Raw genomic sequence first — 15,144 nt, forward strand, 5'->3', positions numbered from 1 at the left:
AATTAACTTCAAGAAGGACATAAACATAAAGACACAAAAGGAGGAAGAGCACCTGTTGGAACAGAAGAGGATTCAAATTGCTGGAACTCTTATTACTACTAAACAACTTGGACTAAGCTGGGGGGGGGAGTAGAGATAAAATTAAGACTCATGGACAGGAAAAATCCCTACACTAAAACACAGCTACTAAGCAGCAAGACCAAGCGTCAGTCCAGATATGATCCCTTCCCCTTTCCATCTGATGACCACTGGCTGGTTGCCACAGATCTGTGCAAATGAGGGAATCCAGATACCTGAAATTAGTGGAATACTAGAGATAATCCATGAAAATTACTGTTGTTGTTTTTAAAAGAGCTATGATGGTGGAAGAAGCAGACACTACCAATCGGCACCTGGTAAAGTTGTCAGAACCGGCCCAGGTGCTTTCTGTTAGCTTTGAAGGGGGGGAGGGGAATTTCCCACAGGGATCCATAAAGCAATCAGACAACCAGGTTCACCACTTTGGATAGAAAAAGCTGAGGCAAAAATACTGCTTCCATATAGAGAACACACACACACACAGAGAGAGACATTAAATTAATGCAAACAGGAGCTACGTTCTTGGTTCCGCACGATGCTGTGCATAAAGTGACTTGTATAATCGCCAAGGGAAGGAGAAGGGCTACAGAGAGCGCCAGATCAGTCCATTCTTACTGGGCTCCAGGAAATTCTCAATGAGGGCATCAATGAGTTTCCGCAGGTCCTCTTCCAGGAAAGCCACGTCACTAAGGGAAGAGAAGGCAGCGGTTAAGAAGATGTTCTGTGCACAATTCAAAAGGCCTTATCCTAAAGGAAGAAGCAAGAGTGGGCTTCTGTTACATTCTTTCCACCCCAAAGGCTTCTGGGTCTCAAGCTCTGCCCAGCTGGTTGCTGAGCCAGGGAAGCTGGGGTCTGGCATAGAATAGTAGAGTTGGAAGGGACCAGAGAGGCCATCTAGTCCACCCCCCTGCTCAATGCAGGATCAGCCTAGAGCATCCCTGACAAGTGTTTGTCCAGCCTCTGCTTAAAGACTGCCAGTGAGGGGGAGCTCACCACCTCCCTAGGCAACCCATTCCACTGTCGAACAACTCTTACTGTTAAAAACAAAAACCTAATAGCAATTATTGCGAGTCCTATCCTCTGCTGCCAACAGGAACAGCTCTCTGCCCCCCTCTAAGTGACAGCCTTTCAAATAGAGGAAGAGTTGGCTTTTATATCCCACTTTTCCCTTCCTTTTAAGGAGTCTCAGCTTACAACTGCCTTCTCTTCCCACAACAGACACTTTGTGATGTAGGTGGGGTTGAGAGAGTTCAGAGAGAGCTGTGACTAGCCCAAGGTTACCCAGCTGCCTTCATGTGTAGGAGTGGGGAAACCAACTCGGTTCACCAAGTTAGAGTCCACCACTTACGTGGAGGAGTGGGGAATCGAACCCAGTTCTCCAGATTAGAGTCCACCACTCTTAACCACTATACCATGCTGGCTCTCACTAGCATCCCTGACAAATGTTTGTCCAGCTGCTGCTTGAAGACTGCCAGTGAAGACTGCCTCCCTAGGCAGCCGATTCCACTGTTGAACAACTCTGACTGTAAAAATGTTTTCCTAATATCCAGCTGGTGCCTTTCTGCCTGTAAATTAAACCCATTATTGCATCAACTGGCTCTCTTCAGCCTGGTGCATTTTCACAAGATCCTGCTCAAAGCCCTCAATTCACTGGGCCGGCAGCAGGCATAAAACTTGAGCCACAGGAATCAAGACACAAAGAACCGCTTCCTACCTCTGTTCTGGCGGCGCACACATCTCTGCGTAGTATTTGATCTTTGGCTCTGTTCCGCTTGTCCGGAGGGTGGCGACGCAACCATTTTGAAAGGTGAAAGTGATCATCTGGCTGTTTTTGCTCACAGGCAGCACCTGTCGCAACAAGCGCAGTAGGGAAACCTGGACTCAAACAGTCAAGATATGTCTCCTCCCCAACTTTCTACACACATTTCCTCTGAGACCTGCACTCATCCCTTTCCAACTTGCGTGGTGTAATGGTTAAGAGCGGCAGACTCTAATCTGGAGAACCGGGTTCAATTCCCCACTCCTCCACATGAAGCCAGCTGGGTGACCTTGGGCCAGTCAAAGTTCTCTCGACTCTCTCAACCCCACCTACCTCACAAGGTGCCTGTTGTGGGGAGGGGAAGGGAAGGGGATTGTAAGCCACTTTGAGTCTCCTTAAAGGCACAGAAAATCAGGGTATAAAAACCAACTCTTCTTCTTTGTCTCCTTCTTTCCCCTAGCTGCTTGTGAGCACTTTGTTACCCACACTCCCACCTGCGTATGCTGCCCAGCGCTGCTGGGGAAGGGCATGTGAGTAGTGCAGAGCAATGGCACTGCTGGTGGCTATGGCAGGGGCGCTCTCAGCTGCATCCACCAGCCAGCATCAGAGGGGAAGGGTGAGCCGGTAGTGTGGGCATCTGTGACTTCAGACAAGGGGTGAGCTTCTGAGTGGGAAAGGAAAGGGTGCACTGGTAGGTGGGGGGACATGGCTGGGAGGAGGGGGAGGAGGAGGAGAAGAGTTGGCTTTTATACGCCGACTTTCTCTCCCACTTAAGGAAGAATCAAAGCGGCTTACAATCACCTTCCCTTCCTCTCCCCAGAACAGATCCCTAGTGAGACAGGTGGGGCTGAGAGAGTTCGGAGAGAGCTGTGACTGGCCCAAGGTCACCCAGCAGGCTTCATGTGGAGGAGCGGGGAAACCAACCCGGTTCACCAGATCAGAGTCCACCGCTCTGAACCACTACACCACTGGTAGTGGGCATAGTGTGGCCCTGAGAACTCTCTGCCCAGCCCTCCCCCACCCAAACCTGAGACCGGTCCTGCCAAGGCTGAAGAACAAGCCACCCCTACCACAGCAGCCCAGTCAACGACTAGCCCTCAGTTTCAGCCTGTGAGCAGCCTGAAGCGGATTTCATCCCCTGCAAGCTCAGCCAGTGGGAGACAAGCAAGGATTTGGACTGAAGCCCTCTTTCCAAGCGCTGGAAACTCACCGACTTCTTGTTGGGCTGGCTGTTGTCGTAGCCCGTGGTGACGTCCCGCACGTGCAAGATGCCGTAAGCACCGCAGCATTCCGGGTAAGAGTTAGGCGAGCCGAAGTTCCGCAGCCTTTCAAATATCCTTTTGATGGTGGCGGGATCATAGCACAGGAAGTAGGACGTTTTTGAAATGTGATGGCCATACCTGTAGAAAGAGAAAAGCTCAGCTGAAGAGAGCCATCTAGAGAACCCCAAGAGAGCTTGACGCTCTGCAAATAATAACTTACTGGTGGTCCCAAAGAGTGTCTGGCTGTCTTCAACCTGGCTTTTTCTGCCCTGGCCCCAGCCTGGTGGAACTCTCTCTCGAGTGAGACCCAGGCCTTGTGGGATTCGGCACAGTTCCGCAGGGCCTGTAAGGCCAAGATGTCCCGCCAGGCCTACGGTTGAGGGCAGCGGCAGTTCTTCACCAGTGCTGGCCTCCCCCACCTCTCCCCCCCCCCGCCAGGTTACCATCTGAGTGAGAAAACCTGGCCGTGTCACTGAGTTGGCTGAGAAATTTTTGAGTGCCACCTGTCCTTGTTTGTAAATTGTTTTAATCTTGGATCGTTGATTTTGATTATTTTGTACGTATCAATGTTTTTTATTATGTTTGTGATATATTGTGTTGTTACCCAGCCTGAGCCTGGCCTTGGCCAGGATGGAGGGCAGAATACAAATCTAATTAATAATAATAGTAACAATAACAACAACAATAATAATTAACAAACAAACATGGAAAGGCAGAACTCGTTTTTTCTGGTGAAATGCTCCTCCCACGATTTCTTTTTAAAAAATATTTTTACCAGTTATTTTACTTGTTTTTAAATTTATGTATTTATATTATTTATTTAAATTATTTATATTTAATTTACTTGATTTATATTTAACTTATTTAATATTAATTTAATATTATTTATATTTACTTTATTTAAATTATTTATGTTTTATTTAAAATATTGCTACATTTATACACCCTCACAGGACCCCAAGGTGTCTTCCAGGAAACTGAGAAGCCATACAAACAGATAGCAGCAAATGGGCAGTTTGCCACTTATTGTGAAAAGGGCAACGCCCGTATTTTCCAGCTTTGGTATACACAAATGTGCACTGGCCTCTATGCACACAGAAAGGCAACCACACGTGTTGGGAGCATCACAGGTCGCTTGCTCTCCAGTAACGGGAGGTTGGAGTGAACACATCATAATGACCGAACAGGGCTTGCGTCCCCTCCCCCCTCCGCCCCCCAAAGTCAATCGCAGAACGTACGTCTTATAGATTTCCATTAGCTGCTGGGCCAGAGTTTGACTCTTGGTATCCAGAAACGCAGCCATCTCCGCAGTCACCACGGCCGCGCTCACGCCGTCTTTGTCCAATACGGAGGTGCCACACATAAAGCCTGGGAACCAGAAAACACTCTACGCTAAGCCCAACTCTCTTTTGGGAGTACGATTATCTTTTCAGATTTTTATTTAAAATCAATCTAACCATTATTGAAATGATTAAATGTGAAAGAGCTACAATGATGACAAAAAGTAATGACATATTTACATGAAATCAGAGGCAGATACATATCCTATACAATTTCAGAGATTCTCACCAAAGCACTTCCAGGAAGGAAAAGAAGAAGAGTTGGTTTTTATACACTAACTTTCTCTACCACTTAAGAGAGAATCAAACCGGCTTACAATCGCTTTCCCCTCCCCACTGTAGACACCCTGTGAGGTAGGTGAGGCTGAGAGAGCTGTGACTAGCCCAAGGTCACCTAGCTGGCTTCATGTAGAGAAGTGGGGAAACCAACCCGGTTCACCAGATTACCCTCCGCCTCCTCATGTGGAGGAGTGGTAGAATCAAACCTGGTTCTCCAGATCAGGGTCTTCCGCTCCAAACCACCGCTCTTAACCACTACACCAAGCTGGCTCTCAAGAGCCAGAAGAGTAGACAGATTCACACAATCCACATCTGAGAGGTTATGGGGTGTATGGGGAGAAGCTATCTTCTACAAGGCCAATTAGGTGAAACTCACATGACTATCCAAACAAATTAATTCATTTCTTCCAAATTTACGATGGAAGCTTGTCTGAGCTTGGAATTAACTTTCCCATAGAAACGTCGCAAACCAGGGATCTGCTCATTCTTAACACTGTAAGATTTGATTCTGGGCATGCATTCAGTGATTAAGAGTTCTCTCTCTCAAGTATGTTTCAGAGGGTAGCATTATTGGTCTGTGACAGAACAGCTAGATTCAAGTCCAACAGCAACGTAGAGACCAACAAGATTTTCAGGTGTGAGCTTTCAAGAGCCAAAGAACCCTTCGTTAGATCTGACAAAGGAAGCTTTGACTCCCAAAAGCTCATAACTGGAAATCTGAAATTCTTAAGATATCTGAAGAAGCGAGCTGTGACTCACGAAATCTCATACCCTACCAGAAATTTTGTTAGTCTTTAAGGTGCTACTTGATTCTTGCTCTTTTCTACTGAAAATCTTGTTGGTCTCTAAGGCGCTACTGGATTCAAATTGAGCTATCTCAAGTATGTAACAATGGGAACTTTGCTGAAATGATAGAAGTAAGTTCTCAGGCCTGCTTTGTTCGGACATTAGAGCATTAACAATCATGAGTTTGTGTAGATCAGTGAAGGAGAAATCACCTGGGAATACGAAGTCAGGGTACGACTTCTTCCCCAAGTTTTAGGCTGCCTTTCACTGCAAAGACGAGAGATCTCTGGAAGTTTATCCAAGCTTGTTGGTTTGGATAATAAAACCTTAAACTAACTACTGTCACTAACATGGACTTCAACAACTGGACACCAACATAAATGGTTATTACATTTCTTTTTTACTCTGAAGCACAACTGAACATTTTAAAAGGTTCCCTGAGGCTAGAGTTCGACTGTGCTTACCAATGGACTCTTCAAAGGCGAAAAGGACTTCTTTGCCACTATCCAGCAGGTCTTTGACTCTACTGCCAATCGATTTGAAGCCAGGGAGTGTATCCTGAAACAAGAAGAGAAGGCACCTTCTCTTAGTACAAAAACACAGTACCATTGTGGGTAGCACTTACTGCTGTACCATGACCAGGGAGACCTGGGTTCAAATCCACACCCCCAGCTCTTCTCCAGTCTTGTAACCCCTGCTTTACTGTCTGTATTATAATGTGTTGAGAGCAATGCTCTCTCGCTTTTAGATACCACGAAGAAATTGCTTGTTGCACGCCCAATACCATTCTCACTGCACTGATTTAAGTCAGCATCCACCTATAGAAGGGGTCCCCCACATAGTGCCCATGGGTGCCACAGGGCCCACCAACACCTTCCCTGGCACCCACAGAGTGTTTTACGAAAGTGGGTGGGCCAGGTGGGGCGTTTGCCCAGCAAAGCTTCTAATTGGCCATTGGAGATGATTGGCTCTGCAGATTTTTAAAAAAATGTTGCTTTGGAAGCAGATGCAACCACAGCACAAGGATCTTCAATGGGAGGCTGAAGGTGAGCTGCGGCAGTCATTTTGTGGCTGTGCCCACCACGTTGTGTCAGAATTCCAAAGGTGCCCATAAAGGTTGGGGACCCCTGGCCTAGAGCCCCAGTGAGGAAGACAGACTATAAATGAAGTACGTAAGTAATTAAATACAAACTCCCTGTCTGCGTAATAGTCCCTTCCTTTATCTTGCTAGAGTAAATGGGCAAAAAAGTTCATTCTCAATAGCATCTCACAAACTGACACAGTGTAAACCAGGTGCAGCCTTTCTAGGCCAAGATACGTGGCTCTAAAGTGACAGGAAAGCTGCCTTTTCCATAAAACCCTGAAAGCAAAAAAAAAAAAAAAAAAACCAAGAACAAGATAGGCCTGCCTTTCATCAGACAATAATCTGTGGAGAGAGATCATGGATTATCTACATGAAGAGGAAATGCTCTGATCTTTCCGTTATGCTGAAGGCTGAAATATCGCATTGAGTGAATGTATTTTATCCACACACACACAAAACCTCCCAAAAACTACAGCAGCAATGTGCCAGAGTGTACACCAGAGGGCAGTAAAGGATCAACAGTAATCCGTGCCCATGTGACAGAGCGCCTGCTCGACATGTAGAAGCCCCCAGGTTCAGTACTGGCCATCTCCAGTGAAAAAGAAGGATCAGGTAGCAGGTGATGTGAAAGCCCTCCACCTGAGACCCTAAAGAGCCACTGCATGTTGAAGGACTGACCTTCACAGACCCATGCTCTGACTCCCTACAAGGTGGCATCCTGTGTCCATGTGTGAAAATGTGCCTGACCAGGCAGGTAAAGGGAAGTCAGGAGGGAGCCAAAGGAACCTTCCACAACAGAGAATTCTGAAGGATGGGAACAGTGGAAGAAGAGGCTCTGTCCCACGCACCACCCAGCCTACCCCCCTGTGTTGATGCGGCAAACAGGAGGAACTTCACTGAGGACCTGAACCCGCAAATGGGCTCAGATAAGAACCAAGGCTGTTTTGAAGAGGACAGTGTTTAGGACTTTAAAAAACGAAACCACTAGAGCAGGTGTGTCAAACATACAGCCCGTGGGCCGGATCCGGCCCCTAGAGAGCTCTTATCTGGCCAGCGGGCCAGCCAAGGCAGCCCCCACCCCACTCTCTATCTGGGCTGGCGAGGCATGGCCTGGCCCGACCAAGCGGCATTTATGTCATATCCGGCCCTTGGAACAATTGAGCTCGACACCCCTGCACTAGAGCCCTTCCTTTGAGTTGGACCTGAATGAATGGAACTGTTCCTTGCCAAAACAACACCAAAAATAAAACTAGAATGTATCGAGACTCTGATCAAGACAGAAAACAGCACCAGTGTATACACAAGGAACAGTTTCACTTTTTAGTTTTTAGTTTTTTCAACCCAAACAAAGAAAATGAAGTTATCACCCCCTCACTTCAAAGTGAAATCCTTCTTTGAGCGCAATGGCTTTCAGAATTTTAGAGGAGACTGTTGTTGCCAACATGTAAACATTCCTGACGTCACTGTCCTTCGAGCGGTTCTCCTTCCAGCAAGTAAACATCCACCACCCAAACAGAGCTGCCAGTTCATTGCCTGTGAAGACTTTCCAGCGGCCGCTGCAGAAGCAGGGAAAGAGAGAGACAGAGAGAGAGAGAGGAAGACACCAAAAAGGAATGAGCAGTTAGACACCAAAGACACAAAAGAGCTCGATTCCAGTGCAGAAGCAGGATCTTAGAGGCCAGTAAGATTTTCAGGGCATGAGGAGAAGAAGAGTTGGTTTTTATACCCTGCTTTTCTCTACCTTTAAGGAGTCTCAAAGCGGCTTACAATCGCCCCACCCCCCACCCCACACACAACAGGCACCTTGTGAGGTAGGTGGGGCTGAGAGAGTTCGGAGAGAACTGACTGGCCCAAGGTCACCCAGCAGACTGCATGTGGAGGAGAGAGGAAACCAACCCAGTTCACCAGATTAGAGTCCGCCGCTCATGTGGAGGAGTGGGGAATCAAACATGGTTCTCCAGATCAGAGTCCACCCCTCTTAACCACTACACCACACTGGCTCAAGAGTCAAAGCTCACTGTGTCAGACGACTTGTGTCTGACGAAGGGAGCTTTGACTCTCGAAAGCTCATAGCCCCAAATCTTGTGGTCTCTAAGGTGCCACTGAACTCAAATCTAGCTTTTCTACTGCAGACCAGCATGGCTATCCTCTGAAATTGACACAAAAGGAATTTGAGTCTGCCTCCAAGGTGCATGAAAACAGGTGTTACTTAAAAAGTGGTTCTCCTTGGGAGAGCAGATCTGTCCAAAGACAATCAAGTCATTAACTGGGGGGCTGGCAGCCTGGGCCTCAATTCAGCCCTCGGTAGTTTTCAGAAAGCCTGGGGAAACTGGGACCTGGGCTAATCTAACCCACTGCAGAGGCAGTAGCTGGAGAAGGGGGTCAGGTGGGTAGAGGAAGAGCCAACAGAGGGGGCAAAAACCTGCATCTGAAAAGTTAGCAAAGCAGGAAATGGGTCCAAGAGGGAAGGGGCTACACAAGACCCCATCCACTCCTCAGTCCTGACTGCAAAACACAAAACAAAACCCCAACATTCATGCATTATCAGGGAGGCACGTCCACATATGATCTTAGCCAAAAGGCCGAGATGTGGATGCAGTGCGGCATTTCGAGCATTGTTTCCTAGGAGAGATGGAACCTCCCCTCTTTCCGAAGTCGCGAAGGGTCTCCTCACTTACTTCTCCTGCAGCTCCGCCACAGCTAGTCTGTCTGCGTCAGGATCCGTAGCCACCACCACCCGGGCACCTTCCTTCTCCGCAAGCCGCAGAGACAGTTCCTGGAAGAGGCCAATGGTTCTTTTAATCAAACCAGCCAATGGAATTCACCTGTTGTCTAACAGCCCAAATTATACGCTCAAAGTTTATTGTTTAATTAATTTATACCCCACCTTTCTCCCCCATAGGAACTCAAAGTGGCTTACGGCATTCTCCTCTCCTTCATTTTATCCTCGCCACAACCCTGGGAGGCAGGTTAGGATGAGCGCATGTGACGGGCCCAAGATACCCCAGTGAGCTTCCATGGCAGAGAGGGGATTAGAACCTGGGTCTCCCAGATCCTAGTCCTACACTCTCACCATTACACTAACTTGCACGCGACTCTACTGACTACATGACAGTTATACGACAGTTACCAGAACAGATTCTCCTTCCTCAGGATTTGGACATTTTACAGTAGAGAAGTCCGGATCCGGATCTTTTTGTTCAGGAACTGGAACGGGGGGCTGGAAGCCAAACGCTTGGAAGGCCAACTGCACGTAGTCGTGACCAACTCCGTGAAAAGAAGTGTGGACAAACTTCAGGTTGGTTTGTGTGTTCAGCTTCCTGTAAGAAGGGAAAAACAACACAGCAGAATGGATTCTTGAAAACAATAGTTTTAGATAGGAGGAATGACATCACATGAGGATGCAGATGTGCCAGAACAGCAGGTGAGGAGACAGATGCAGAAGAGGAACATAAGGACATAAGAAAAGCCCTGCTGGATCAGACCCAGGCCCATCGAATCCAGCAGTCCGTTCACACAGTGGCCAACCAGGTGCCTCTAGGAAGCCCACAAGTAAGACGACTGCAGCAGTGTTATCCGGCCTGTGTTCCACAGCACCTAAGATAACTCCTCTGAGACTGGAAAGAACAGGAATGCATCATGACTAGCATCCATTTTTACTAGTAGCCGTGGATAGCCCTCTCCTCTATGAACATGTCCACTCCCCTTTTAAAGCCTTTGCAGTTGGTTGTTCACAGCATGTCCCTCAGCAACAGAGGCAGCCTGTCTCCCTCCTGCCTTTGCAACTGAAGAGGGGGGGGTCCCTATGAAATCTACTTGTTGCATTTGTTTTTAATGGCAAAGGAAACTTTGAGGTGTAAAACTGCTACAAAAATTGGGAAGGGTTTTGAGGATAGCGGAGAGGTCCTGCCATTGAACACTGTGCACAGCAGACTTCTGCTTCAAATGAGCAGATTTTTTGGCCAGAGTGGGAACCTGAACAGAATGAGGGCTCTTCCCAGAAAAGTCCCACCACTCTAACCCTGTCATGTCTGTCTTCGTGCTGAAGCAGAAGCTGAGCTACCCAGAGTGGTGGACTCTGATCTGGTGAACTAGATTTGTCTCCCTGCTCCTACACACGAAGCCAGCTGGGTGACCTTGGGCTAGTCACACTCTCTCAGCCCCACCTACCTCACAGGGTGTCTGTTGTGGGGAAGGGAAGGGAAGGTGATTGTAAGCCGGTTTGATTTTTCCTTAAGCGGTAGAGAAAGTCGGCATATAAAAACCAACTCTTCTTCTTCTACCTAGAGGCGCCAGCTTTAGGTTGGGAAATTCCAGGCAATTTGGGGGTGGAGCCTGAGGAGGTTAGGACCTCAGCCACAGAATCCACCCTCCAAAGCAGCATTTTCTCCAGGGGAACTGATCTCTGTCATCTGGAGATCAGTGGTAATGCCAGGAGGTCTGCAGGCCCCATCTGGAGCCTCACGAAACCACAAAGGGAAAAAGCATTAGCTCAAAATGGAGGGAGATAAGTGCACGTGTGTTCAAAGCTTCCTTCTTTCTCTCTCGTTTGTTTGCATGTCATCTGAGAATTCCTTTTTACAACCATGCTTTACTTCCAAGCTGTCAACGAACTCCTTTTCTCTTTCTGTCCACAAACATCTGTCTAAGTATGGATGCCTATCAACATCTGTATCCTACCCAGCTCTGCCCGTCCTCTTCTGGAGCCCTTGCTTATACAGAAGCGGTGCTTCCAGAAGCTGACTGTGCCTGGCTTGGCTTCTTACCTGTGATAACAGATCTTTTTCAGATCCTCCATGTAGCTTGCGCAAATTTTCTGCAAAGGATCTTGCATCAGAGTACTGGTATCCACCAGATTCTCATTCCAGGAGTCATCCCACGGCTCAACACATTCGTCGATGCATTTCAGGATCTCTTTATCGTGAGGGGAGGTGATCTGAGCTCCGTTCTCCCAATACACCTAGAGCAGGAAAAGCCAAGAACTCTAACAGAGGGTCTGAGTCGCAGAACATCTAAGACTGAATAATAACATTTCTGTACTGCCTCACACAGTACAGATCTCTCGGGCCTCTTTATTTATATAACTAGCAGGCATGTAGAGAGTTGCCAGCATACCTTGTATCCGTTGTCTTCCTTGCGGTTGTGGGATGCGGTGATCATCACGCCGGCTACAGCACCGAGCTGTTGAACTGCATAGGGCTGCAAGACAAGAGACAGATTCCCTGCAGTGGAACAGCCTCAGGTAGGGGCAACGCAGAAAACACCTGTCCGCAAAAAGCACGTCTGGGCCCTTGCACGCCATGTCTCTTTTTCAGAACGGGATCTAGCATGAAGTGCCTCGACGTGTCAATGCTGTTTATGATAAGCTAGCATTGCCAGAGTTTCCCAAAGACATGTGCTTTAAACGAGCAACTCCCCCTTTACCGACACACACAATCACTCGATGTGTTAACAAACCAAGAGCAGCTCTTAATACGACCCCACAGCATTCAGGAAAGAATATGGGAACTTGTAATTAGGCAAAATAAGGGGGTTGGACTAGATGGCACGTATGGCCCCTTCCAACTCTATGATTCTATGATTAAAAAACAGCAACACACATTAACTGGGCACAAGAGAGCAGTTCGTGAGCGTGATCCGGAAGAGAATGTATAACCTCAGCAGGCTTACAGGGGGCTTGTGAGCGCTCAGCTTTTGAATTTCCTCCCAAAGTTTCCACGCAGCCACTGCTTCAATGACAGCCTTCCAACAAGCAAGTCAACCATGAGGCTATGGGGTCATCATTGTGTGTGTTAAGTGCTGTCAAGTCGCTTCTGACTCATGGCAACCCTATGAATCAGTGTCCTCCAAAACGTCCTATCTTTAACAGCCCTGCTCAGGACCTATAAACTAAGTGCCCTGGCTTTCCTTATAAAGTCCATCCATCTCTTGTTGGGTCTTCCTCTTTTCCTGCTGCCCTCAACTTTTCCTTGCATGACTGTCTATTCCAGGGACTCTTGTCTTCTCATAATGTGACCAAAAAACAATAGCCTCAGTTTAGTCATTTTAGTTTCTAAGGTCAGTGCAGGCTTGATTTGATCTAGAACCCACTGATTTTTTTTTTTTTTTTGCAGTCCACGGTATCCATAACACTCTCCTCCAACACCACATTTCAAAGGAATCTACTTTCTTCCTATCAGCTTTCTTCATTGTCCAGCTTTCACGCCCATACATAGTAATAGGGAATACGATGGCATGAATTAACTTTATCTTGGTTGCCAGTGACACATCCTGACACTTATCATCATCATTGTCATCATTGGAACAAGAGTCCAGTAGCACCTTAAAGACTAACAAAAATATTTTCTGGCAGGGTATGAGCTTTCATGAGCCACAGCTACTTCTTCAGAAACAGCTAGAATGTGAATCCATCTGTCTTTAAGTAGAGGAGAATGAATTCAGACAAGCATTAGTATGTAAATGTGAACAGTATGTAAATGTGAATAGCAGGCGTGATGGGATTAGGTGTGGTATGCAGAAGAGTGTGATGTCCAGGGGAGAGATGGGTGAGGAGAAATCAGCATTGGTAATGAGCCATGAATGCAAGGTCTTTATTCAGCCCAGGTAAATGCATTGTCTTTAGTTTGAATATCAACTGTAATTCAGCAGTTTCTGAATTACTGCTGAATTACAGTTGATATTCAAACTAAAGACAATGCAAAATGTTGTTGAAGGCTTTCACGGTCAGAGTTCATTAGTTCTCGTAGGTTATCCGGGCTGTGTAACCGTGGTCTTGGTATTTTCTTTCCTGACGTTGAGACACTGTCCTTCAGTGTTACTCCTCTGAAGATGCCGGCCACAGCTGCTGGCGAAACGTCAGGAAATAAAATACCAAGACCATGGTTACACAGCCCGGATAACCTACGAGAACCAATGAATTCTGACCGTGAAAGCCTTCGACAATATTTTAAAGACAATGCATTTACCTGGGCTGAATAAAGACCTTGCATTCATGGCTCATTACCAATGCTGATTAGAGACTTATCATTTGCTCTGGTCCTGTTAGAGACTTTAATGAAATTTTGCTGTGCATCCTTTTGATACATGTTGCTGATGAAGCCATGTGCGAAACGTGATTTGAATCTAGACAACACGTCCGGTCACCTTCCCTTTGTGGCTCTCGCCTAGGACATCTGCTCCTTCAGCTGTCTATAAGTACAACAGAAGTCCATACTGGATTATAAATACTGACTTACCTGTTTTCAGGATATTTACCTACTTTGTGTCTTTGGACATTTGAACTTGATATCATATTGGACTTCCATTATTTATTTTGTATGTGTATCTTCGTCATCCTTGTATATATATTTTGCACCTTTTGCACTATTTCACACTTTGATAAAGCTTACTTTTGTATTACAATTTGTGAGTGCTGTCTGGATCTTTCCCAATCTTTAGGTAGTGGCTGGAGATCTACCGCTCTTACAACTGATCTCAAGGCGACAGATCAGTTCCCCTGGAGAAAATGCCTGCTTTGGAAGGTAAACCCTATGGAATTATACCCCATTAAAGTCCCTCTCCACCCCAAAAAATCTCCATGTATTTCTCAACTCGGAGCTGGCAACCCTACCAGAGACGCACAAGCATTCCGGCAAAACTCAGTGGTTAAACCATGTAGTTGTGCCCAAATGGCAAACACATGAACACACATGAAGCTGCCTGATACTGCATCAGACCCTCGCTCCATCAAAGTCAGTATTTTCTACTCAGACCGGCAGCAGCTCTCCAGGATCTCAGGCAGAGGTATTTCACATCGCCTACTTGGCTAGTCTCTTTAACTGGAGAGATTGAGCCTGGGACCTTCTGCATGCCAAGCAGATGCTCTACTTCAACCCACTAGTTCATTCAGTTTCACCTACAATTAGAAGTGTTACATTCCCGGTGGAGTGTCCCCGGCAATGTACTGATTGACGACTTTTTCCAGTCATGCCAGAAGTGGCATCAGTGCCTTGCTGGCAAGGGCCCCCGGCGCCTTGGAGAGTTTCCCACCAGTTACCAGCCTCGTGCTGGCAGCCCGACAGCCACTTCCCTGGCCCAATTCCCCCTCTCCTTAGACTGAGTGTTTAAAAAGCTGCAGACAGTTCTGATCACACACCTCCTGCATCGCACCCGGCTCGGCCCTCAAACACAATGCATGGGAAGACTTACCACAAAAGGTGTGGGGACGTATCTTGAGAACAAGTAGACGGGGACCCCCTTCGCAAGCAGGACTGCGGCGGTGAGCTTGGCAAGTCTGCAGAAGACAACGAAGGGTCAGTTCCCCCCACGGCATGGTTCTCCCAAAGCTCTCAGCCAAGAGAAAATGCCCAGGGTGGATTTTGCTTTCAAAAACAGGACTGGAGCAGAAGCCGGTCCCGCAAGGCATGCCTCCACAACGTCCCCACAATATCCTCCTTCCCAATTCACAAAGGTTTTTGCATTTTAAAAAAATTCCTTTTAGAAAGTTTAAAATTTGCTGTCCAGGGAACATAAGAACTTAAGAAAGGCCCTGCTTGATCAGACCAAGGTCCATCAAGT

The 15,144-nt window shown here is 47.1% G+C and overlaps 1 protein-coding gene across 1 annotated transcript in view; it reads right to left on the reverse strand.

The window, feature by feature from the left end:
- Positions 1 to 661: 661 nt before the first annotated feature.
- PGM2L1 (phosphoglucomutase 2 like 1) overlaps positions 662 to 15,144 on the reverse strand; it is a 38,121-nt gene continuing 23,638 nt past the window's right edge. Inside the window, exons 4-14 of the mRNA XM_056858366.1 lie at positions 14,776 to 14,860; positions 11,704 to 11,787; positions 11,355 to 11,548; positions 9,719 to 9,908; positions 9,267 to 9,364; positions 7,964 to 8,144; positions 5,969 to 6,062; positions 4,338 to 4,467; positions 3,048 to 3,237; positions 1,793 to 1,926; positions 662 to 764 (exon numbers count right to left, since the gene is read on the reverse strand). Coding sequence (XP_056714344.1) covers positions 662 to 764; positions 1,793 to 1,926; positions 3,048 to 3,237; positions 4,338 to 4,467; positions 5,969 to 6,062; positions 7,964 to 8,144; positions 9,267 to 9,364; positions 9,719 to 9,908; positions 11,355 to 11,548; positions 11,704 to 11,787; positions 14,776 to 14,860 — 1,483 coding nt within the window. The remainder of the gene's footprint in view (positions 765 to 1,792; positions 1,927 to 3,047; positions 3,238 to 4,337; positions 4,468 to 5,968; positions 6,063 to 7,963; positions 8,145 to 9,266; positions 9,365 to 9,718; positions 9,909 to 11,354; positions 11,549 to 11,703; positions 11,788 to 14,775; positions 14,861 to 15,144) is intronic.

The sequence above is a fragment of the Euleptes europaea genome, chromosome 12 (genome assembly GCF_029931775.1).
Source record: "Euleptes europaea isolate rEulEur1 chromosome 12, rEulEur1.hap1, whole genome shotgun sequence".
Taxonomy (NCBI): Eukaryota; Metazoa; Chordata; class Lepidosauria; order Squamata; family Sphaerodactylidae; genus Euleptes; species Euleptes europaea.